This window comes from Trachypithecus francoisi, unplaced genomic scaffold, assembly GCF_009764315.1.
Source record: "Trachypithecus francoisi isolate TF-2019V2 unplaced genomic scaffold, Tfra_2.0 Lachesis_group6, whole genome shotgun sequence".
Lineage (NCBI taxonomy): Eukaryota > Metazoa > Chordata > Mammalia > Primates > Cercopithecidae > Trachypithecus > Trachypithecus francoisi.
In genome coordinates, this window is record NW_022681471.1 from 84,551,318 (window position 1) to 84,577,379 (window position 26,062).

At 43.2% G+C, this 26,062-nt stretch overlaps 1 protein-coding gene across 1 annotated transcript in view; it reads right to left on the minus strand.

The window, feature by feature from the left end:
* The window catches only part of FAM120C (family with sequence similarity 120C), a 129,469-nt gene that overhangs the window by 59,576 nt on the left and 43,831 nt on the right, over positions 1-26,062 (minus strand). The window contains 5 exon segments of the mRNA XM_033201008.1: positions 9,291-9,462; positions 10,710-10,983; positions 11,768-12,048; positions 12,485-12,561; positions 13,437-13,536. Of these exon segments, the coding sequence (XP_033056899.1) occupies positions 9,291-9,462; positions 10,710-10,983; positions 11,768-12,048; positions 12,485-12,561; positions 13,437-13,536 (904 nt within the window).

Sequence of the window (26,062 nt, forward strand, 5' to 3'; positions counted from 1 at the left end):
CTGGGTGACAGAGTGAAATTCCGTCTCTAAAAATAAAAAAGAAAAAAGAAAAAAGAAAAAGAAAAAGAAAAAGAAAAAGAAGGCCAGGCGTGGTGGCTCATGCCTGTAATCCCAGCATTTTGGGAGGCCGAGGTGGGCAGATCACTTGAGGTCAGGAGTTCAAGACCAGCCTGGCCAATATGGTGAAACCTCGTCTCTACAAAAACAAAACAAAACAAAACAAAACAAGACAAAAAACAAAATTAGCCAGGCATAGTGGCAGGTGCCTGTAATCCCAGCTACTCTGGAGGCAGAGGCAGGAGAATCGCTTGAACCTGGGAGGCGGAGATTGCAGTAAGCCAAGATCAAGTCACCACACTGCAGCCTGGGCGACAGAGCGAGACTTTGTCTGAAAAAAAAAAAAAAAGTAACTTGGAGAAATAAAACAAGGTCCAAGGTCACACATTTCTTAGTTACTCTGAATCTTATTTTTTCAGTAGATGCACGAGGCTAGGCAAGGAAAGAAGCACAAGGAAGAATTATTTAAATAACTGCACACAATAATACACAATGAGATACCCCAAAAGACCTTAAGATATTTCACAAAATTCTCAAAAAAATCAACATCTTTTAGATTTACAAAGGCAGGCTGGGCGCAGTGGCTCACGGCTGTAATCCCAGCACTTTGGGAGGCTGAGGTGGGCAGATCACCTCAGGTCAGGAGTTCGAGATCAGCCTGACCAACATGGAGAAACCCCGTCTCTACTAAAAATACAAAGTTAGCTGGGCGTGGTGGCGCGTGCCTGTAATCCCAGCTACTCGGGAGGCTGAGGCAGGAGAACCACTTGAACTCGGGAGGCGGAGAGTGCGGTGAGCCGAGATCGTGCCATTGCACTCCAGCCTGGGCAACAAGAGTGAAACTCCATCTCAAAAGAAAAAAAAAAAAAAAAGATTTACAAAGGCATAACAGAGCAGGAAAACGTGGCTTCTATATATTTCTACTCCACCTCAGATTCCTCAGCTATGGCCTCCCTCTTCTATTTGAGATGTCAAGCATCTATTCAGTCACCCAAGCAAGACTTGGAAATCATTCCAAAGCCTTGTCTCTTTTCCATGTCCTACATATCTGGTGATTAACAAAGTCTTGCTGACTCTACCTCCTTATAATCCCTTCTATCTGTCCTGTTTTCTCTTTCACAGCAGCGGTTCAAATATTATCTTTGACCTGACAAGAGTTTCAAGACTGTTTCTACCTTTATCCTGTTTGGTCTCCCTCACACCCATGCTCCACAAGCACTAGAATGTTCTTATTTAAACAAATTTTTTAGTTTGAAATAATTATAGATTCACAGGAAGTTGCAAAGATAGTAGAGAGAGGTCCTGTGTACCCTTCACCCAGTTTCTCCAATGGTGTTATCTCTTTTTTTTTTTTTTTTTTTTTTTTTTTTTTTTTTTTTTTTGAGGCGGAGTCTCGCTCTGTCGCCCAGGCTGGAGTGCAGTGGCCGGATCTCAGCTCACTGCAAGCTCCGCCTCCCGGGTTTACGCCATTCTCCTGCCTCAGCCTCCCGAGTAGCTGGGACTACAGGCGCCCACCACGTCGCCCGGCTAGTTTTTGTATTTTTAGTAGAGACAGGGTTTCACCGTGTTCGCCAGGATGGTCTCGATCTCCTGACCTCGTGATCCGCCTGTCTCGGCCTCCCAAAGTGCTGGGATTACAGGCTTGAGCCACCGCGCCCGGCCGGTGTTATCTCTTAAATAATTATAATACAACGTCAAAGCCAGGAAAGTGACATTGGTACAATGTAAGTGTGTAGTTCTATGTTGTACGGATTTGTGTAACCACCACTGCAATCAAGATACAGAACAGCCGGGCGCGGTAGCTCAAGCCTGTAATCCCAGCACTTTGGGAGGCCGAGACGGGAGGATCACGAGGTCAGGAGATCGAGACCATCCTGGCTAACACGGTGAAACCCCGTCTCTACTAAAAAAATACAAAAAACTAGCCCGGCGACGTGGCGAGCACCTGTAGTCCCAGCTACTCGGGAGGCTGAGGCAGGAGAATGGCCTAAACCCAGGAGGCGGAGCTTGCAGTGAGCTGAGATCCGGCCACTGCACTCCAGCCGGGGCGGCAGAGCGAGACTCCGTCTCAAAAAAAAAAAAAAAAAAAAAAGATACAGAACAAACCCATAACCACAAAGATTTTCATTGTGCCAACCCTTTACAGTCACAAACAATGACTTCCAGCACCAATCCTAACTTACGGAAACCACTAATCTATTGTCCATCTACAATTTTTTCATTTTGAGGACATCATATAAGTGGAATTATACAGTATACGACCTTTTGAAACTGGCATTGGCCGGGCGTGGTGGCTAACACCTGTAATCGCAGCACTTTGGGAGGCTGAGGCAGGTGGATCACCTGAGGTTGGGAGTTTGAGACCAGCCCGATCAACATGGAGAAACCCTGTCTCTACTAAAAATACAAAATTAGCTGGGTGTGGTGGCACATGCCTGTAATCCCAGCTACTCGGGAGGCTGAGGCAGGAGAATCGCTTGAACCCAGGAGGCGGAGGTTGCAATGAGCCAAGATTGCACCATTGGACTCCAGCTTGGGCAACAAAAGTGAAACTCCATCTTAAAAAAAAAAAAAGAACCTGGCATTTTCACTCAGTATATGCCCTTAAGATCCATCCATGTTGTTGTATATATCAATAGTTCATTCTGCTTTTTTACTGAGTAGTATTCCATGGCATGGATGTACCACAGTTTAATCATTCACCCACTGAAGCATATCTGGGTTGCTTCCAGTTTGGGGTTATAATGCTGTCTTGTGAATATGTTCCTGCATGAAAATAAGTCTTCAATATAAATGCCCAAGAGTGTAAATGCTGAGTTGTATAAGTCTATTTTTAGTTTTGAAAGAAAATGACAAATTATTTTCCAGAATGGCAGCACCATTTTACATTCCTACCAGCATTTATGAGCGATCCAGCTTCTCTGCATCCTCTCCGGGATATGGTGTTATCACTATTATTCACCTTTGCCGTTTTGGTAAGTATGTAGTGATATTTCATTGTGGTTTTAATTTGTATTTTTCTAATGGCTGCTATGTTGAACATCTTTTCATGTCTTTGCCATATGTATATCTTCTTCAGTGAAATGTCTGTGCATGTCTTTTGCCAATTTTCTAATTCAATTGTTTTTGTTATGTTCAGTTTTGAGAGTTCTTTATATATTTTAGATACTAGTATAGATATGTGGTACCTGTTCACTATGGATGTCCAGTTGATCTAACACCATTTATAAAAAAAACAAACAACAACAACAAAAAACTATCCTTCCTCCAATGAAGTGCTTTTGCAGCTTTGTCAAAATCAGTTTGCTGGCCAGGCATGATGGCTCACACCTGTAATCCCAGTTGAGGCTGAGGCAGGAGAACTGCTTGAACCCAGGAGGCAGAGGTTGCAATGAGCGGAGATCGTGCCACTGCGCTCCAGCCTAGGCAATAGAGCGAGACTCTGTCTCAAAAAAAAAAAAAAAAAAAAAAGCAGTACTCATATGGGACTATTCCTGGATGCCCTGTTGTATTCCATTGATCTATGTGTCAATACCTCTGCCTATAATCTTTTTTTTTAAAGACAGGGTCTCACTCTGACACCCAGACTACAGTGCATTGGAGTGATCTCAGCTCACTGCAACCTCTACCCACCAGGCTCAAGTGATCCTCTCACCTCAGCTTCCTAAGGAGCTGGGGCCACAGGTAATACACCACCACACCTGGCTATATATTTTTTATTTTTAGTAGAGATGGGGTCTCTCCATGTTGCCCAGGCTAGTCTCGAATTTCTGAGCTCAAGGGATCCACCCACCTTGGCCTCCCAAAGTGCCGGGATTACAAGCGTGAGCCGCCATGCCTGGCCTACAATCTTAATTACTGTAGCTACCTAGTAAGTCTTACAGTCAGGTTCAGCAATTGCTTTCAACTTATTCTTCCTTTTCAAAAATCATTTTAGCTAGTTTAATTCCTTTGTCTTTCCACATAAACATTAGAATCATCTTGTCTATATTTACAAAGAATCTTGCTGGGATTTGGATAGGAATTGCATCACACCTGTGTTATCAATTTGGGGAGAACTGACATCTTCACTATGTTGAGTTTTCTAATCCATGAACATCTGTATCTCTCCATTTATTTAGATCTTTGATTTCTTTCATCAGCATTTTGTGACTTTCAGCATACACTCTTTGAACACCTTTTGTTAAATTTTTAACTATTTCATTTTCTTTGGAAGGACTGTACATGGTCTTGCACTTTGTTTCAGTTCCACATATTCATTGTTAGTATATATAGAAAGGTAATCAATTTTTATATATTTATCTTGCATCCTGCAACCTTAACAAATTCACTTATTAGTTCCAGGAGTTTTGTTGTAGATTCCTTGTGATTTTCTACATAGACCGACTATATACCACCTGCAATTACAGTTTTATTTCTTCCTTACTGATGTCTATGTCTTCTATTTCATTTTCTTGCCTTACTGGTCTGGCTAAAACTTCTAGTACTATGTTGAAGAGCAGTGGAAAGAGCAGACATTCTAGCCTTCTTCCTGATTTTAGGAGAAAAACATCTTTCACCATTAAGTACAGTTGATCCCTGAACATAAGTTTGAGCTACACGGGTCCACTTATGCACAAATTTTTTTCAACCAAACACGACAGAAAACATAGAATTCACATGATGCCAAACCCACGTATATAGAGGGCCAACTTTTCATATACACAGGTTCTGCAGGGCCTACCTACTGTGGGACTTGATTATGAGTGAATTTTAGTATATGTGGGGGTCCTGGAACCAATCCCCCATGTATGGCAAGGAATGACTGTATGTTAGCTGTAGATTCTTTGTAGATATCCTTTATCTTGAGGAAGTTCCCCTCTGTTCTTAGTTTCCTGATAGTTCTTATCATGAATGAGTGTTGAATTTTGTCAAACGCTTTTTCTGCATCCACTGATATAATCACATGATTTTTCTTCTTTAGCCTGTTTATTTAGTGGATTATATTTACAGATTTTTCAAATATTGAACAAGTCTTACAACAATGGAATAAATCCTACTTGGCCTTGGCCAGGGCATGTAATTCTTTCTATATATTGCTGAATTCCCCTGGCTGATATTTCATTAAGAATTTTTGCATCCATATTGTTTTAGTCAATTTGGGCTGCTATAACAAAGTACCACAGACTAGGAGGCTTATAAACAACAGAAATAGATTTTTTACAATTGCGGAGGCTGGGAAGTCTAAGATCAAGGTATTGGCAGAGACATCTGGTGAAACCTGCTTCCTGGTTTGCAGATGGCTGTCTTCTCATTGTATCCTCATATAGTGGAGAGTAGAAAGAGCTGTCTGGGTTTCCTTTTATAAGGGCACTAATCTCATTCATGAAGGTTCCATACTCATGACCTAATTACCTCCCAAAGGCCCCATCTCCTAATAGCATCACATTGGGGGTTAGGATTTCAACATATGAATTGCGGGGGACAGGAACACTCAATCCATAACATATATTGATGAAGGATACTGGTCTGAAGTGTTGTTTTTATGTACTCCCTTTTCTTTTTAAGAGATGAGATGGCCAGGCGCAATGGCTCACGCCTGTAATCCCAGTACTTTGGGAGGCCGAGGCAGGCGGATCATAAGGTTGGGAGATTGAGACCATCCTGGCTAACACGGTGAAACCCCGTCTCTACTAAAATACAAAAAATTAGCCAGGCGTGGTGGCGGGTGCCTGTAGTCCCAGCTACTCAGGAGGCTGAGGCAGGAGAATGGTGTGAACCTGGGAGGTGGAGCTTGCAGTGAGCCGAGATCATTCCATTGCACTCCAGCCAGCAAGACTCCGTCTCAAAAAAAAAAAAAAAAAAAAAGATCTTACTCTGTTACCCAGGCTGGAGGGCAATGGAGTGATCACAGCCCACTGCAGCCTCAAACTCCTGGATACAAGCAATCCTCTGGCCTCAGCCTGTGAAACAGCTGGGACTACAGTATGCACTATGCTCAGCTATATTAAATAAATTTTTTTTTTTTAAGTGATGGAGTCTCACTATGTTGCCCAGGCTGGTCTCAAACTCCTAGCCTCAAGCATCTTCCCACTTGGGCCTCCCTAGGTATTGAGATTACAGACGTGAGCCACCATGCCTGGCCCAGGTATCTTTTTTGATATAATGATTTATTTCCCTTTGAATGTATAACCAGTAGTGGGATTGCTAGATCGAATGGTAGTTCATTTTTTAGTTCTTTGGGAAAACTTTGTATTATTTTCTATAAAGGTTGTACTAATTTACATTCCTACCAACGGTATAGAAACATCCCCTTTTCTCTGCATCCTTGCCAACATCTGTTGGTTTTAGACTTGGTTCACTGCATCCTCCACCACCCAGGTTCATGCGATTCTCGTGCCTCAGTCCCACTCCCCTTCTCGCCACCCTCCACCCCCTCGAGAAGCTGGGATTACAAGTCTGTGCCGCCATGCCCAGCTAATTTATTGTGTTTTTAGTAGAGACGGGTTTTGTCATGTTGGCCAGGCTGGTCTCAAACTCCCGGCCTCATGTGATCTGCCCGCCTCAGCCTCCCAAAGTGCTGGGATTACAGGCATGAGCCACTGCACCCAGCTCATTGTGGTTTTAATATGCATTTCTCTGATAGCTAGTGATGCTGAGTATTTTTTCATATATTTGTTGGCCACTTGTATGTCTTCTTTTGTAAAACGTCTGTTCTTGTCCTTTGCCTACTTTTTAATGGGGTTATTTGCTTTTTTCTTGTTGAGTTCCTTGTAGATTCTGTATATTAGCCCTTTGTCCAATGCATAGCTTGCAAATATTTTTCCCATTCTGTAGGCTATTTACTCTGTTGTTTCTTTTGATATGCAAAAGTCAAACATGTTTATAACTGTTTATCAAAGCATTTTTATGGTGGCTGTTGTGAAATCCTTGTCAGATAATCAAACTTCTGTCATCTCTATGTTCATTTTCTTTTCTTGAGGTCTGAATTTGGTATCTTTCTGGTTCTAGGAATGATGAGAAATTTTCCACTGAAAAGTGGACATTTTTTGGTGTTTTTTTTTTTTTTTGAGATGGAGTCTTGCTCATCACCCAGGCTGGAGTGCAGTGGCGTGATCTCGGCTCACTGCAAGCTCCGCCTCCCGGGTTCATGCCATTCTCCTGTCTCAGCCTCCCGAGTAGCTGGGACTACAGGCGCCTGCCAACGCACCTGGCTAATTTTTTTGTATTTTTATCAGAAACCGGGTTTCACCGTGTTAGCCAAGATGGTCTCGATCTCCTGACCTTGTGATCCGCCCGCCTCGGCCTCCCAAAGTGCTGGGATTACAGGCGTGAGCCACCGCGCCCGGCCGAAAAGTGGACATTTTGGGTATTATTTTAAAAGACTCTGGATATTACTTAAACCTTGTGTATTAGTAGGCCTTTTCTGACCCCACTATGGTGGGTGAAGGGGGATACTGTGTCATTATTGACAGGTGAAAGTGAAAGTCCTGGCTCCCCACTTGACCTTATCTGACACCTCCCCAGCAGGAGCAGGTAGGGGCACCTCATTACAGCCTGGGTAAGTATGGAAGTCTAGGTTCTTCATTTGGCCTTTGCTGGGAGGGTTGGGGGTAGACCACAGTCTTCCTGTAGTATTTGGCTGGAGTACAGAGATTATTATTTTAAAATCTTTGTGTTGTTAGGTTGTTCCTTTCTGGTCCTTTGGCCAGAGAAAGTAGGTTTTGTGGGGGGCTTATACTGGTCTGCAGCTGTTGACATTTATGGGCTGCCAGTTTGTCCCACACCCAGTCTGGAATATGTGAGGCAAAAAAAAATTCAGGGAACTCACCACTGCACCACTGTGTCATTCCTTGGGCCCCAAGATTTCTACTTTCTAGTGTCTTGTGCTTGTTTTATGGATAATGTCCTGGGCTTTTAGTTGTACTTAGCATGAGGACTAAGGAAAAGTACATCTGATCAACTCTATCGTCCCAGAAACAGAGAATGTTCTTTTGAACACACTAATTTGACTATGGCACTGTGTAGCTTAAAATACTTCAATGTCTCCAACTACCTACAGGTTCAAATCCCAAAACAAAAAATTCACGGAGAGAGACTGTTAGATACACCTCTATGTTCCCAAAGCCCAGTATGTTCTTTCTTTTTGTATGTGAGACAGGGTCTCCTGTCACCCAGGCTGGAGTGCAGTGGCACGATCACAGCTCATTGCAGCCTCAACCCCCCAGGGTCAAGCAATCCTCCCACCTCAGCCCTACAAGTAGCTGGAACTAGAGGCACATGCCACCATGCCCAGCTAATTTTTTTTTTTTTTCTGAGATGGAGTTTCGCTCTTGTTGCCCAGGCTGGAGTGCAATGGCACGATCTCAGCTCACCACAATCTCCGCCTCCTGAGTTCAAGCGATTCTCCTGCCTCAGCCTCCCGAGTAGCTAGGATTACAGGCATGCGCCACCATGCCTGGCTAATTTTGTATTTTTGGTAGAAAGGGGGTTTCTCCATGTTGGTCAGGCTGGTCTCAAACTCCCGACCTCAGGAAATCTGCTCGCCTCGGCCTCCCAAAGTGCTGGGATTACAGGCATGAGCCACTGCACCTGGCCTGTTTTTTATTTCTTTATTTCTTTTTTTTTTTTGAGACAAGGTCTCACTCTGTCACCCAGGCTGGAGTATAGTAAGATGATCAGGGCTCACTGCAGCCTTGACCTCCCAGACTCAATCAATTCTCCCATCTCAGCCCCCCAAGTAGCTGGGACTACACGTGTACACAACCACGCCTGACTAATTTTTTAGATTTTTAATAGAGGCGGAGTTTCTCCGTGTTGCCCAGGCTGGTCTTGAACTCCTAGACTCAAGTGATCCATACGCCTCGGCCCCACAAAGTACTGGGATTACAGGCATGAGGCACAGCACCCAGCGTTTTTTCTAGTGATGGAGTCTTGCCATGTTGCCCAGGCTGGTCTTGAATTCCTGAGCTTAAGTGATCTGCCTGCCTTGGCCTCCTAAAGTGCTGGGATTACAGGTATGAGCTGCCATGCCTGGTCCAGCATGGTTCTTATAAGTAGTAGTCACTCTAAATGCTTGATAATTGCAGAATTGGGGCTTAAGTTAATGTGTTCCCAGTATCAGTATGCATTTTGTTGAATGTTACATTTTCTTAAAGACTACTGCATAGCCAAAGGTACCCAATGTGCCTGAACAGACATGCCTGCTCTGTGTCAAGTGCTGAGAGAATTGTCATAGCTAGAACTACACTTACCTTCCACAGGCAGCCGCCGTCGCATGGCCAAGCGTTCCATTTTCCTCTGTGTCTCTGCCAGACTAAAAAGAACTCCATATACATATTGACGAGCTGACCGGAATAAGAGAGCAGCTGGAGGCAGCTCCATGTTACACTCATCCTCAATACATACGGGAATCTTAATTTCACCCTAACAAGAGAACGTTCCAGGGAAAAGGAAAAAATGAGTTACCTCAAGGTTTAGAACTGAGCCGAGAAGAACCAATAATAAACTGTAGCCTCTGTGGTCTATCCACTAAATTTTTTATTTGTGCTTAGACAGAGTTTCATACTAAAAAGAAGCTCTAACAAGCTTAGCTGATTGCAGCTAACTTATAAGCTATATTTCATTTTTAAAGTTTCAACGGACCGGCGCGGTGGCTCACGCCTGTAATCCCAGCACTTTGAGAGGCTGAGGTGGGCGGATCACCTGAGGTCAGGAGTTCAAGACCAGGTGAAATCCCGTTTCTACTAAAAATACAAAAGTTAGTCAGGCATGGTGGCGGGCGCCTGTAGTCCCAGCTACTCAGGAGGCTGAGGCAGGAGAATCACTTGAACCTGGGAGGCAGTTGCAGTGAGCCAATATCGCGCCACTGCACTCCAGCTTGGGCAACAGAGCGAGACTCTGTCTCAAAAAATAAAATAAAATGGCCGGGCGCGGTGGCTCAAGCCTGTAATCCCAGCACTTTGGGAGGCCGAGACGGGCGGATCACAAGGTCAGGAGATCGAGACCATCCTGGCTAACACGGTGAAACCCCGTCTCTACTAAAAAATAAAAAAAAACTAGCCGGGCGAGGTGGCGGGCGCCCATAGTCCCAGCTACTCGGGAGGCTGAGGCAGGAGAATGGCGTGAACCCGAAAGGCGGAGCTTGCAGTGAGCTGAGATCTGGCCACTGCACTCCAGTTTGGGCGACAGAGCGAGACTCCGTCTCAAAAAAAAAAAAAAAAAAATAAAATAAAATAAAATAAGACTCAACAATGACTATAGCTAACGAATGGGGAAAGTCCACGTTAGGCATTTTGCTGGAGGATGGGTATGTAAAAGACCGGAGGAAGGGAACAGCTTTGCAGAAGTAGAAAAAGAAATAAGGAAAAGGGCATAAAGCCTCTTGGACTGTGTTCATCCCTAGAACCAGACTCCACCAACTTGGTGCATTATCTACTTCAAAATCTCACAATTACACTTATCTTCTAGGGGCCTCATTTACCACACAGTCCCAACTCCTGCTAGTCTGGCCTCACCTAAGGCCTTAGTATGATGAGGGGCCCACTGCATGTGGCCTTCTTTTTCTAACTTCATATACCAATGATCAGAATGTTCTCTGGTAACTTACAGTCCTAGGAAGTAGGAAGTACAGTGTTAAGAGCAGGGAGGTAGGTGCTGATGTGCTGCCTCACCTTAGTGAGGACATGGTAGATATATGGGTACATAAGACCCCTCCGGTGTCTGTGTTCAGCAACTCGCAAGACTTCTGGAGCTACTGGAGGTAAGGGTGGAATGGTGATATCCATGTGGTTCCTCGTAGACATAGACAGCAGAGATGGGATGTGGGGCTCACCATCACCTAGGCTTGCTTCTGAAACTCCAGTATTAACAGGCTGTGCCCAGGACCCTCTGTCACGATTGAGATTTCCCCACTCAGGCTGTTGCTGAAATGCTTCTGTGATATGACTAAAAAATTTAGAAAGACAGTGTCAAACTAAAAAGGGAGATTGATAAAAATATTCTTACTTAAGATGCCTGTTCTGGACCCAAGGGGTCTCACAAACCCTTTGGAGGCCAGGACACTGGGTTAGCACTGGACTGGTACCTTTCCTCTCAATGGCCATTACTGACTTCCTAGCTTCTTTCATCTGACACCAACAAAGTGATCAAAAGTCATGGGAATCACTCTGGACCCTTTATACCTTGTAAGAGGCCATGTTTAGAGTTTGCTTATGTTTTAAGAAAATAATCACAATTACAACCTCAAAGCAGCTCTGTTTCCCAGGAATAATCTGCTTAGAGGAATAATCTGCCAACAAATGGGCTACCACAAATCCCACTGTTTTAATCCTCAGAACCCTGTCTTAGTCACTAAGCAATGTAATTGCTTACTCAATGATTCCACTATTTCCACTCCATAAATGCTTTTCTTTTTTTGACATTTAATCTACCCTCCTCACAAATTAAGAAATGACAGCCACAATACCCATACAAAGGCTTCCTTAACTAGCTACTATGCTGCCTTTTACCTCAGTTGCCTGGGTGTTTGAAAATTACCATCTGCACAGGGCCAAATAAGCATGAAGTGGGCAAGCATAGAAAACGTTTTCCTGCTTTGCTTTCCTAAGAGCAAAACACTACAGAGGAAAGCCAGGAATTACACTTCCCCATACCCTCCACCCATCTAACAAGCAAAATAACACAGATGCCTCAGAAATCTATTCCCTTAGGTGTCTAGAGAGATACTTACTCAGAGCTAGCTCCATTTGGCTCATCACCATCAGAGGAAGAGGAGTGGGAAGAGTCTGGTACCAAAGGAGGTGAGGCTTTAGAAGGCAGGTAATTGGGAAACTGGGATGCAGAAGAGTCATAGGAGACAGCCCAATTGGCAAAGGGGTTGGTCTGCAGCATGGGATCCTCAGAAAAAGCATGGGATTCCCCCAAAGCATGGGAGGAGAAGAGAAGAGATGAGCTGGGTCCCACTGGGAATGGTGGTGGATATTTCACTTTCTGGGGCACTTGGTGAGAAAACTAAACGATAAAACAGACAGAAGAGCTATTTAACATTTTGTAAGGCTCCAAGATGGCTCCCTCAGAAGTTGTGACACAGTGGATGATGCCAGTAGTGGAGACTGTTGAGATACAAAGTACCTACTGAGAATAATGAGAAATGATTCTAACAGTGATGTATGAACAGAATCCTCCACAGGCAGGACAATGAACAGTTGAAGTCTCCTAGAACTGTTCTCTGATATTAGCTAATCTATTTTCACAATGACTAGTGGTTACTGATTTAGATGCTTTTTTTGCATAGTCTTCCAGCCGTAAGTTGAGAAGGTAACGTAGTATATATAGCCTTGACAGTGTAATAACACTGAATCACCCTAACTCCTCAGATTATAAAAATCAAGAAGCAACCTGAGTCTAATGCTATCAAATGGTCTCAGGTTTCTCAAAGGATGCTTACCATTGGCTTTCCAGGAGAAATGGTGCCCACTTGATTTCGTGGAAGGGGAGGATTTCCAAGCCTATTATTCCGAAAAGCTGAAGCCAAGAGAAAGAGCTATACTTTAGTCAATCCTAATATTTTACCATGTTATATTCTGCTCACCCCATATCACCTGAAAAAGTGTTATTAATAAATACGTTACAATTTATTGAACAGCTACTATGTGCCATGCTGGGAACCTTACATAAATTATTTCATCTGATAAAATCTTATAAAGTAGGTATCATGAGCCACATTTCATACAAATGTGACTTGCCCAGGTTCACTTGCTGGAAATTAGCAGAAGCGGAATTCCAACTCAGGCCAGACCCCAAAGACAGGGCTATTTTACATGTACCAGGCCAGAATGGGGGTTGGCATCAGAAGAAGCCCAAGCTAAGGAAATGGCATTGCACCCCATCTGTAAATTTGAGAAAGCAGGGCCCTTTTCTTTTTGAGGTAGAATTTCACTCTTGTTGTCCATGCTGGAGTGCAATGGCACGATCTCGGCTCACTGCAACCTCCGCCTCCCGGATTCAAGCGATTCTCCTGCCTCAGCCTCCCGAGTAGGTGGGATTACAGGTGCCTGCCATGACGCCCAGTTAATTTTTTGTATTTTTCATACAGATGGGGTTTCACCATGTTGGCCAGGCTGGTTGTGAACTCCTGACCTCAGGTGATCCGCCTGCCTCGGCTTCCCAAAATACTGGGATTACAGGCATGAGCCACTGCACCTGGCCAGGGCCCTTCTTATGTTACGTCTCTTATGACATAGAAATCAAAAGGAGAAAGCCTACCAAAAAGGGATGACGAATGACTTGTAGGAGAATACAACATGAACGAGTGATTCAACTCTGGTCCTGGAGTTCGTGAGGGACCAATTCAGTTTCCCCTATGAACAGAGCAGCTTCGGGTCAGATGGAAGCCTTACCTAGAAAGGAGGGACCCACTGGCAGTGAAGAGAGTTTGGTTGTGACGGAATAGTACTCAACTGCTTTCTTGAATCGCTCTATTTTATCTTCTGTCCTGGACTGGATGTTGGAACATCAGATTTTCAGAAGAAAAAACAACATAAGAGTGTTTTTTTAATACAATTTATAATTTGGGAATCAAAATAATTATCAGAATCAAATATTTAAAGAAACCTAAGATAGCAAATTTTCGCTTTGCAGAAAGATTAGGCAGGGAGAAAGCATTATGAAACATAAAATATGGAATACTTAAAGCTTACTTATATTTTATGCTATTCTAAAATGATTACATGATCATTACAAAAAAAATACAACGGGATAAGGGGGAAAAAATCACATAGTACCACCATCCAAATATATTTTGGTGTCTTTCCTTACAGTATGTTTTAATTTTATTATTTTACTACTATTATTATTATTATTTGAGACTGAGTCTGTCACCCAGTTCAGTGGTGCGATCTTGGCTCACTACAACCTCCACCTCCCAGGTTCAAGTGATTCTCCTGCCTCACCCTCCCGAGTAGCTGGGATTACAGTGTGTGCCACCACGCCCAGCTAACTTTTTTATTTTTAGTAGAGACAAGGTTTCACCATGATGGCCAGGCTGGTCTCGAACTCCTGACCTCAGGTGATCCACCCGCCTCGGCCTCCCAAAGTGCTGGGATTACACGCGTATGCCACCGTGCCCAGCCAATTTTTTTATTTTTGCTCAGGCTGGTTTCAAACTCCCAGCCTCAAACAATCCTCCCGCCCCAGCTTCCCAAAGTGCTGGGATAATAGGCATGAACCACTGTGCCTGGCTTACAGTATTATTTTATATACTTTTTTTTGTTGATGTATAGCTGGTCTATTTTAATATACATAGTTTTCTATAGTTGACAGTATGCTTTATGTACAATTTTGTGTCTTGCTTTTATTATAATAATCTAATCTAAGTAATTTTGAATGGCTGCATATTTTGTCATTATGAATGTGTCATAAATTATGTAACCTCTTCCCTAATAAACAACACTTAGGTAATTTTTCACATTTGGCTTTTATAAGTTATACAGCAAAGAGTATATATTGTCTATATAAATTTTTTTCTGGATTTCAGATTATGCTCTTAAGAAAATATCCTAAAAATGAAATTATTGGTTCAAAAGGTATGAACATTAAAACCAAAGGCACTTAAACATATATAAAACCACAATGTGACACCACTACATATCCACCAAAATGGCTAAAATAAAAGACTATCAATATCAAGCACTGGCAAGGATATGAAGTAACTGAACTCCAGTACATTGATGGTGGGAGTGTACATTGGTACAGTTTGGAAAACAATTTGGCAGTTTCTTATAAAATTAAAATACACTTTCCATATGATACAGCAATCCCACTTCTTCTAAGTATTTACCCAAGAGAAATGAGTACATATATCCACCGAAAGACATGAACAAGAATGTTAACAACTACTTTATTCATAATAGCCACAAACTGGAAACAACTCAAATATATATCAATGGAAGAATAAACAATTGTAGTATATACATACAATGGATTACTATACAGTAATAAAAAAGAACAAAGTATTGATATACATGATAATATGTGTAAGTCTCAAAGATATTATACTGAGTGAAGAAGGGAGACATAAAAGACTACACATAAACTGGGCCCGGTGGCTCACACTTGTAATCCCAGCACTTTGGGAGACTGAGGCAGGCAGATCACTTCTGCTCAGCAATTCAGACCAGCCTGAGTAACATGGTAAAATCCCATCTCTGCAAAAAATACAAAAATTAGCTGGGTGTGGTGGCGTGTGCCTGTAGTCCCAGGCACTCAGGAGGCTGAAATGGGAGGATCGCTTGAGTCTGGGAGGTCAAGGCTGCAGTGAGCCGAAATTGTGCCACTGCACTTCAGCCTGGGCAACAGAGTGAGACCCTGCCTCAAAAAAAAAAAAAAAAAAAAAAAGAGTACATATGAAGTTCAGGTAAAGGAGGGCCGGGCGCAGTGGCTCATACCTGTAATCTTGGCACTTTGGGAGGCCAAGGTGGGGCTCACCTGAGGCCAGGAGTTCGAGACCAGCCCGGCCAACATGGTGAAACCCTGTCTCTACTAAAAACACAAAAATTAGCTGGGCGTGGTGGTGCAGGACTGTAGTCCCGCTACTCGGGAGGCTGAGGCAAAAGAATCACTTGAACCCAGGAGGTTGCAGTCAGCTGAGATCATGCCACTGCACTCCAGCCTAGGCAACAGAGCAAGACTGTCTCAACAAACAAACAAAAAGTTCAGGTAAAGGCAAAACTAATCTATGGCAACAGAAGTAAAAATCAATGTTTATCTCTGGAGGGAAAGGGCTAAGATGGGCTTTTTCATTTATCAAGCCTTTTCCAAAGTTATTTAAAAGTCTCCTTGAATATAATTTTAAGACCATCATAATATTTCATCAAATTTCGGAATGGAAGATATTAAAGTCATTTTCAGTTTCTAATTATACATAACACTCTCATATAGGCATATTTTTATGTAGATCTTCTGGGTTATTTCATAGGGCAAATTTTAGAAGTGTAGTTACTAGGTCAAAGGGTGTGATCATTTTTACCAACTCTTGACACATGATACTAAATCTCTTTCCCATCATCATCAACGTATGAGAGTGTCCCACCATACAGCCCTAGTGTTGAGTATTCTCTACAAGTAAAAAACTGTAAAACATGTATAATGTTATCTCTCATAGATTGTGATTTTTTTGGCTTTTATTTATTTATTTATTTGAGACAGTCTTGCTCTGTGCCCAGGCTGAAGTGCAGTGGCGCAATCTCGGCTCACTGCAAGCTCCGCCTCCCGGGTTCATGCCATTCTCCTGCCTCAACCTCCCGAGTAGCTGGGACTATGTGCCCACCACCATGCCTGGCTAACTTTTTTTGTATTTTTAGTAGAGACGGGGTTTCACTGTGTTAGCCAGGATGGTCTCGATCTCCTGACCTCGTGATCCTCCCGTCTCGGTCACCCAAAGTGCTAGGATTACACGCATGAGCCACCTCGCCCAGCCCCTGCTTTTATTTTTAAAATTATTTATTTATTTATATTTTGAGACAGGGTCTCCTCTGTTGCCCAGGCTGGAGTACCGTGGTGTGATCATAGCTCACTGCAGCCTTGAACTCCTGGGCTCAAGTGATCTTCTCACCTCAGCCTCCTGAGTAGCTGGACTACAGGTGTGTGCCACCACACCTGGCTAGATTGTGATTATTAACACTCCAGGATCTATACAGCATTCCAGGCCTCTTTATTTGCAGCATGCATGTACATAAACACAAGAGTTGAGGTCTTCAGCTCCTCCAGCCTAACTTAAAAACAAAATGGCTCTCCTTTTTCCAAAAAGCTGAATTTTATATAACTATTTGAAAGAAGGGTTCCTGGCCGGGCACGGTGGCTCATACCCATATTCTCAGCACTTTGGGAGGCCGAGGCAGGCAGATCACTTGAGATAAGGAATTCGAGACAAGCCCTGGCCAACATGGTGAAATCCCGTCTCTACTAAAAATACAAAAAAATTAGCCGAGTATGGTGGCATGCACCTGTAGTCCCAGCTACTTAGGAGACTGAGGCATGAAAACTGCTTGAACCCAGATAGCGGAGGTTGCAGTGAGCTGAGATCACACCATTGCACTCCAGCCTGGGCGACAGAATGAGATTCGGTCTCAACAAAATAAAAAAAAGAAAGGGTTCTGAGGGCGGGAGTGAGAGATGCCAAGTCTAAAGAATGTTTGCAAATCACTGACTCGGAGAATGATATCTATGTGGTTGAATAACATTCCATTGTATGAACGTTCCATTATTTATTTATTATTAATATTCTATTATTATTTATTATTATCCCCTATTATGCTTAATAACACATAATGAAAACAATCTTCTAAAAAACACAAACCACACTTAGAGTCCCCCTCAATATCTCTACCTCTGCATCCACTCCCCTCTCCAGAGGTGAATAATGTTACCAGTTTGGTAGATGTTCTTTCATAAATGTTATGTGTTTATATACACATATATATGGATACCATTATGGCTTTGCTTTTTCCATAAGTGAAACTGTATCATCATGTTTTTCATCTTGCTTTTTGCACTTAATAACGTCTTATACACTACTCAATGTCAATACATAGAGATCTGTGACCTTATCCCCTGAAATACTGAATTACATGTACTTCCCTTAATGTACCACTATGCCCTGTGCCCTGACAGGCAAACACTTACTCTTCCTTCAAGGGGTATCACTGCCATGAAACCTTTCCAGACTACCCTCTCCTCCTCTGTGTTTTCTCCTTACTGTACTTATTTATTTGCTTCCGACTCCCCATTTAACTTCAAGTTCCGTGAGGACATAGAATAGTTTCCTCACATTTATATCCTAGTGCCTACCACAGGGCCTTGCACATAAAAGAACTTTTTCAGTATTTGCTCTATGATGATATGTAATCAAGTCCTACCCATTTTTTTTTTTTTTGAGACAGAGTTTCACTCTTGTCACCCAGGTTAGAGTGCAGTGGCATGATCTCGGCTCACTGCAACCTTCGCCTCCTGGGTTCACGCAATTCTTCTGCCTCAGCCTCCCAAGTAGCTGGGATTATAGGCACACGCCACCACGCCTGGCTAATTTTTGTGTTTTTTAGTAGAGATGGGGCTTCACCATGTTGGCCAGGCTGGTCTCGAACTCCTGACCTGAGGTGATCCTCCCACATTGGCCTCCCAAAGTGCTGGGATTACAGGCGTGAGCCACTACACCCGGCAAGTTCTACCCTTTCTTTTAGAGATCCACAGAGGCACAAGTGGCAACACAGAACCCCTCACCTTGACATTATTACCTAACAGTTCTTATACGTTTGTTTAGGAGAGCTCTCCTTATAATTCTGTGGCTATCAACAATGATTTGGTGAAGATTATACAGCAACAATGACAAATGGTTTAAGATACATTATTAAGTGAATAAAAGTTAAATTTATTTTACACAGAGATAGCTACCTTATCAAAACATACATATAAAGAAGACTAGAGTGGAATTAGGACTGACATCTCTATTTTCCAATTTTTGGGGTCTTTTTAGTTAAAAGGGGGATCCTTATAATTAAGAATAATCATTATCCAAATTCTAAAATTTATGAGGCTGTAAGCTAAAAATAGTCACCACTTGGACAGCATCCCTACTAACATCTCTCCCTACCAAATCGATCAAGTTCTTTGTGGGTCAGTCCCCTCCTAACCGTCTGATGCAAACAGTTGAAAGGATAATGCAAATCAAAGTAAATGAGGAAATCTGTCGTAAGAGTCAGGATTCTCTAACATCAAAGAAAATGATGGAGGACTGCTTACTTCATGCTAGAAGCCACAGACAAATGAGGATCTGGTACAGTTACAACAGGGCAAGAGAGAATTACAAAAGATAATGGCAAGAAAGGCACTTGAAAAGAGAATGATTTGAATATCAAAAGAATGTAATCCCTTGGGAAAAATAAAGCCTGAGTATACTTAAAAAAAAAAAAGCCCTCTTTATGATTGTGGTAGCAGGTTATATGTGAAGTAACAGATGTTAGATTGTACTATCACAATTTTTCTTTTTTTTCGAGATGGAATCTCACTCTGTCACCCAGGCTGGAGTGCAATGGTGCGACCTCAGCTCGCTGCAACCTCTGCCTCTCGGGTTCAAGGGATTCTCCTGACTCAGCCTCTTGAGTAGCTGGGACTACAGGCACCTGGCTAATTTTTGTATTTTGGGTAGAGATGGGGTTTCACCATGTTGGCCAGGCTAGTGTCGAACTCCTGACCTCAAGTGATCCGCCCACCTCAGCCTCCCAAAGTGCTGGGATTACAGGCATGAACCACCGCGCCCTGCCCTATCACAAAATTTTGTTGGAAAAATTATGCCCCCAAATCAAATACTTGATTTTACTCTTTATTCATTTAAAAAATTCACAGAGGTTTCAGTGCTGAATAAAATGAAATAAGCACACTTCACCTGTTACCACTAAAGATAATTCTAAAACCCAGTGATAGCTATTTGAGGACTCTAAAAAATAACCCGCACCAGGCAGATTAGGGAAGAAGACCAGGATTCAAAGTACCACTGAACTAATAATGAGTTTAGCATTTATTTTTCTTCTAGTATTCCCTAGAGTGGTCACAATGTAGCTTAAAATCCACAAGTGTCCATAGATGTGGACAGGGAGAGCTCCAGGAGAAACCAGTTTTGTTCTGGCCTGAGGAGTAAGAGAGGTGTCTCCAAAAACTCAGAGAGTGTATAGAAATTCCCCACTCTTCTTCCTTTTCCTTTTTTCTGTTCTCTTATATGCCAGCCAAAAGCAAACTTTTAGTGGCAGCAGTGGCAATAGGAAAATAGCAGGAAACTGAAACTGTGAATGATGTGGAACCTTCCTCTCCAATCAGAGGAGCAGTGGTCTCAAGAGGGTAGGGTGAGTCCCCAATGCTTTTTTTCTCTCTCTGTCCTCCTACTGCTTGGCCCTAGCCTTGGGCACAGTCACAAAAAGTGCATAGCGGAGTTGGGCAATTAAAGCCCTGGCTCTAGCTCACGACTGTAATCCCAGCACTTTGGGAGGCCAAGGCCAAGGCCGGCAGATCGCTTGGCCCAGGACTTAGAGACCAGCTTGGCCAACATGGCAACTCCATCTCTACTAAAAATACAAAAATTAGCTAGGCTTGGTGGTGTGTGCCTGTAGTCCCAGCGACTCTGGAGGCTGAGGCGGGAGAACTGCTTGCCACCAGGGGTTTTGGCCTGTAATGTGCTATGACTATAGGATGTCCACACTAAGCTCGGCATCAATATGGTGACCTCCTGGAAGCGAGGGACCACCAGGTGCCTAAGGAGGGATGAACCAGAGCAGGTCAGAAACAGAGCAGGTCAAAACTCCCGTGCTGATCAGTAGTGGGATTGCGTCTGTGAAAAGACACTGTACTCCGCCTGAGCAACACAGCGAGACCCCATCTCTTAAAAATAAAAAGAAACAAAGAAAACCCTGACTTTAGGGGAGAAGAACTGAAAAGGGGGTGGTCCAATAAACCAGAAGTACTGAAGAGATCACAGAGAGGGAGCAGCTCAAGAAGTGACCCTAAAAAAAGGTGTTATGAACACTTGTGCTCACTCATGAGCTGCACATGCATAGATCTGATGATACTAAACAGCAGCCCACAGACTCTGAGATCTGGCTCAAGTCTGTAATCCCAGCACTTTGGGAGGCCGAGACGGGTGGATCACGAGGTCAGGAGATCGAGACCATCCTGGCTAACACGGTGAAACCCCGTCTCTACTAAAAATACAAAAAACTAGCCGGGCGAGGTGGCGGGCGCCTGTAGTCCCAGCTACTCCGGAGGCTGAGGCAGGAGAATGGCGTGAACCCGGGAGGCGGAGCTTGCAGTGAGCTGAGATCCGGCCACTGCACTCCAGCCCAGGCAACAGAGCAAGACTCCGTCTCAAAAAAAAAAAAAAAAAAAAAAAAAAAGATAGACCATGGTCCAAGTCTCAGACTGGCCACTAGGTGGCATACACACAGGATGGATCCAAATAAGTCCTGACATTGAAACTACAGGTCACAGAAAACCGGTGAAAACTGGTGGCCTCAATCTAAATGTCTCCTAAAAACTAAACTACAGGTTGAATATTCCTGATCTGAAAACCTGAAATTAGAAGTGCTCCAAAATCCAAAACTTTCCAAACACCAACATGATGCTCAAAAGAAATGCCCAATGGAGTATTTTGGACTTCAGATTTGAGGATTAGAAATGTTCAACCACTAAGGACAAGGCAAATATTCCAAAATTTCAAAAATCCAAAATCCAAAACACCTTTGGTCCCAAGCATTTTGTATAAGGGATACTGAACGTGTATCAATACTCCCCATAATACTGAAACAAGAGCAAGAGCCTCAGAAAATAATCAAAATGTCCAAGATATGATCCAAAAATACTTGATATGGGCAGAACCAGCAAAAACTTAATGTTTTATGCAAAAAAACAATCAACAGATGCCAGTGCCTAGATGACATTTATGTTGAAATTATCTGACGAAGACTTAAAGAAGCTATTATAAAAATGGTTGAAAGTGGCCGGGCGCGGTGGCTCATGCCTGTAATCCCAGCACCTTTGGGAGGCCAAGGCAGGCAGATCATGAGGTCAGGAGATCGAGACCATCCTGGCTAACATGGTGAAACCCCGTCTCTAATAAAAATACAAAAAATTAGCCAGGCATGGTGGCGGGCGTCTGTAGTTCCAGTTACTCAGGAGGCTGAGGCAGGAGAATGGCGTGAACCCAGGAGGTAGAGGTTACAGTGAGCCGAGATCACACTACTGCACTCCATCCTGGGTGACAGAGCAAGACTGTCTCAAAAAAAAAAAAAAAATAAATAAAGATTGAAAGTAATCATAATACTTTTGAAACAATGAGGTACAAAGTCTTAGCAGGCCACCGGTGGCTCATGCCTTTGGGAGGCTGAGGCAGGTGGATCACTTGAGGTCAGGAGTTTGAGACCAGCCTGGTCAACATAACACAACCCCGTCTCTACTAAAAATACAAAATAAATAAATAAATAAGTTGAGCATGATGGCACAAATATGTAGTCCCAGCTACTTGGCAGGCTGAGGCATAAGAATCGCTTGAACCCAGGAGGCAGAGGTTGAAGTGACTCAAGATCACGCCACTGCACTCCAGCCTGGGCAACATGGAGAGACAGGAAATGGAAATTTTAGAATTTCCATTGGAAATGGCTCACACCTATAATCTCAGCAGTTTGGGAGGCCATGGCAGGAGGAGTGCTTGAGGCCAGGAGTTTGAGACTAGCCTGGGCAACATAGTGAGACTCAGTAACTACACAAAAAAATTTTTTAATAGAGCTTAAAAATACAATACCAGCAGGGTGCGGTGGCTCACGCCTGTAATCCCAGCACTTTAGGAGGCCAAGGCGGGCGGATCATCTGAGGTTGAGTTCGAAACCAGCCTGACCAACATGGAGAAACCCTGTCTCTACCAAAAATACAAAATTAGCTGGGTGTGGTGGCGCATGCCTGTAATCCCAGTTACTCAGGAAGGCTGAAGCATGAGAACTGCTTGAACCTGAAAGGCCAGGGTTGGGGTGAGTCGAGATTGCACCACTGCACTCCAGCCTGGGCAACAAGAGAGAAACTCGGTCTCAAAAAATAAATAAATAAATAAAAATAACCAAACTGAAAAAAAAATCTGTGGATCAACTCTTCGGCGAATGGAGATGACAGAGGAATAACACAGCAAAGCTGACGACTGATTAATAGAAATTATCCAAGGGAGAAAGATAATTAACAAAAAAAAGAACAGTCTCAGGGATACATGGGATAATACCAAAAGGCCTAACAATGGTGTCACTGAAGTCATATAAGGAAAGGAGAAACATGTAGAGCAGAAAATCAATTTTAAGAAATAATAGGGCTGGGCGTGGTGGCTCAGGCCAGCAATCTCAGGACTTTGGGAGGCCAAGGCGGGCAGATCACGAGGTCAGGAGTTCGAGACCAGCCTGACCAACATGGTGAAACTCCATCTCTACTAAAAATACAAAAATTAGCCGGGCGTGGTGGTGCGCACCTATAGTCTCAGCTATTCAGGAAGCTGAGGCAGGAGAATTGCATGAATCCGGGAGGCAGAGGTTGCAGTGAGCTGAGATTGCACCATTGCACTCCAGCCTGGCTGACAGACAAGAGACTCTGTCTCAAAAAAAAAAAAAAAAAAAAAAAAGAAAGAAAGAAAGAAAGAAAGAAAAGAAATAATAGCGGCTGGGCGCGGTGGCTCATGCCTGTAATCCCAGCACTGTGCGAAGCTGAGGCGGGTGGATCACCTGAGGTCAGGAGTTTGAGACCAGCCTGGCAAACGTGGTGATACCCCATCTCTACTAAAAATACAAAAAAGTAGCCAGGCGTGGTGGCGGACACCTGTAATCCCAGCTACTCAGGAGGCTGAGGCAGAAGAATCACTTGAACCCGGGAGACGGAGGTTGCAGTGAGCCGAAATCACACCACTGCACTCCAGCCTGGGCAACAAGAGTAAAACTCCGTCTCAAAAAAAAAAAAAAAGAAAAGAAAAGAAAAAAAGAAAGAAAGAATAGCTGGCCAGGTACAGTGCCTCACTCCTGTAATCCCAGCACTTTGGGAGGCCAAGGCAGGTGGATCACTTAAGACCAGCATGGCCAACAAGGTGAAACCCTGTCTCTACCAAAAATACAAAAATTAGCCAGGCGTGGTGGCAGGTGCCTGTAGTCCCAGCTACTTGGGAGGCTGAGGCAGAAGAATCCCTTGAACCGAGAGGCAGGGGTTGCAGTGAGCCGAGATTGTGTCACGGCACTCCAGGTTGGGTGACAGAGTGAGACTCTGTATCAAAAAAAAAAAAGAAGAAACAGTAGCTAAAAACTCCCCAAATTTAGTGAATGACAAACAGAGATGCAAGAAGCTCTAAACAGGATAAATTCAAAGAAATCCATGCCAAACACATCAGTGGCAAATTCTACCAAACAATTAAAGAAGAAATAACACCAATTCTACAAAATCTCTTCCAATAACAGAAGAGGAAAACACTCTTGCCAACTCATTTCATTAACTCCGGCATTACCTTGATAATAAAAACAGACTAAGAACAGCACAAAAACATTATGAATCAATATCCCTCATGAAAATAAATGCAAAAATACTCAACGAAATACCAGCAATTCAAATCCAGCAATACATAACTGGACTAATATACTACAATCACATCCTCGGAATATGAGGATGGCTGAATATTCAAAAACAATCTAAAATATTAATGGACTAAAGAAGAAATACAACATGATCCTATCAATATATGTGGAAAAATGCAATTGGCAAAATACACCATCCATTCATTATAAAAACAGTCAGGAAACTAGGAACAGAAGATAACTTTCTCAACCTGATAACATGCACAAAAACTACAGCTAATATCCTATTTAATGAAGACTGAATGCTTTCTCTAAAGATCAGGAACAAGATAAGAATATATATTCTTAGCATTTGTATTAATATCATTTGGAAATCCTAGACAGTGCAGTAAATCAAGAAGAAAAAGGCATGCAGATGGGAAAATAAAATAAAACGGTCATTATCCATAGACAATATGATCACCTACATAGAAAATCCCAAGAAATCTACCAAAAAACTCCTAGAAGTAGTGAGTTTAGAAGAGTCATAGAATACAAGGGCAACATTCAAAAATCAATTACACTTCTATATATTAGCAATGAACAATTAGAAATTAAAAAACCAAAATATCCTTTATAATAGGTGTTGCAAATATGAAATAAGTATAAACATTTTTTATATGTACAGAAGTTGTATGCTAAAAACTATAAAACTTTCAGCTGATAAAAAAATCAAAGAAGACCTAAATAAATAGGCAGATAATATTCATGGATTCAAAGGCTCACTAAATTCATCTATATACTTAATGCGATTCCAATAAAAATCACAGCAGGATTTCTTTTTTGTAGATGTATAGACAAGATTATTCTAAAATGTACATGGAAAGGGAGGAGGTTCCAAGATGGCCAAATAGGAACAGCTCCAGTCTACAGCTGCCAGCATGAGTGACACAGAAGACGGGTGATTTCTGCATTTCCAACTGAGGTACTGGGTTCATCTCACTGGGGTTTGTCGCAGCCCACGGAGCAGGGTGGGGCATTGCCTCACCTGGGAAGTGCAAGGGGTCGTGGGATTCCCTTTCCAAGCCAAGGGAAGCCGTGACAGATGGTACCTGGAAAATCGGGACATTCCTACCCTAATACTGTGCTTTTCCTATGGTCTTAGCAAACAGCACACCAGGAGATTATATCCCACACCTGGCTCAGAGGGTCCTATGCCCATGGAGCCTTGCTCACTGCTAGCACAGCAGTCTGAGATCGAACTGCAAGGCAGCAGCGAGGCTGGGGGAGGGGTGTCCACCATTGCTGAGGCTTGAGTAGGTAAACAAAGTCGCCTGGAAGCTCGAACTGGGTGGAGCCCACCGCAGCTCAAGGAGGCCTGCCTGCCTCTGTAGACTCCAACTCTGGGGGCAAGGCATAGCTGAACAAAAGGCAGCAGACACTTCTGAAGACTTATATGTCCCTGTCTGACAGCTTTGAAGAGAGTAGTGGTTCTCCCAGCACGGAGTTTGAGATGTGAGAACGGGCAGACTGCCTCCTCAAGTGGGTCCCTGACCCCCAAGTAGCTGAACTGGGAGATACCTCCTAGTGGGGGCCAACCAACAGCTCATATAGCCGGGGGCCCCTCTGAGACAAACCTTCCAGAGGAAGGATCAGGCAGCAACATTTGCCGCTCTGCAATATTTGCTGTTCTGCAGCCTCTGCTGGTGACATCCAGGCAAACAGCGTCTGGAGTGGACCTCCAGCAAACTCCAACAGACCTGCAGCTGAGGGTCCTGACTGTTAGAAGGAAAACTAACAAACAGAAAGGACATCCACATCAACACTCCATCTGTACATCACCATCATCAAAGACCAAAGGTAGATAAAAACCACAAAGATGGGGAGAAACCAGAGCAGAAAAGCTGAAAATTCTAAAA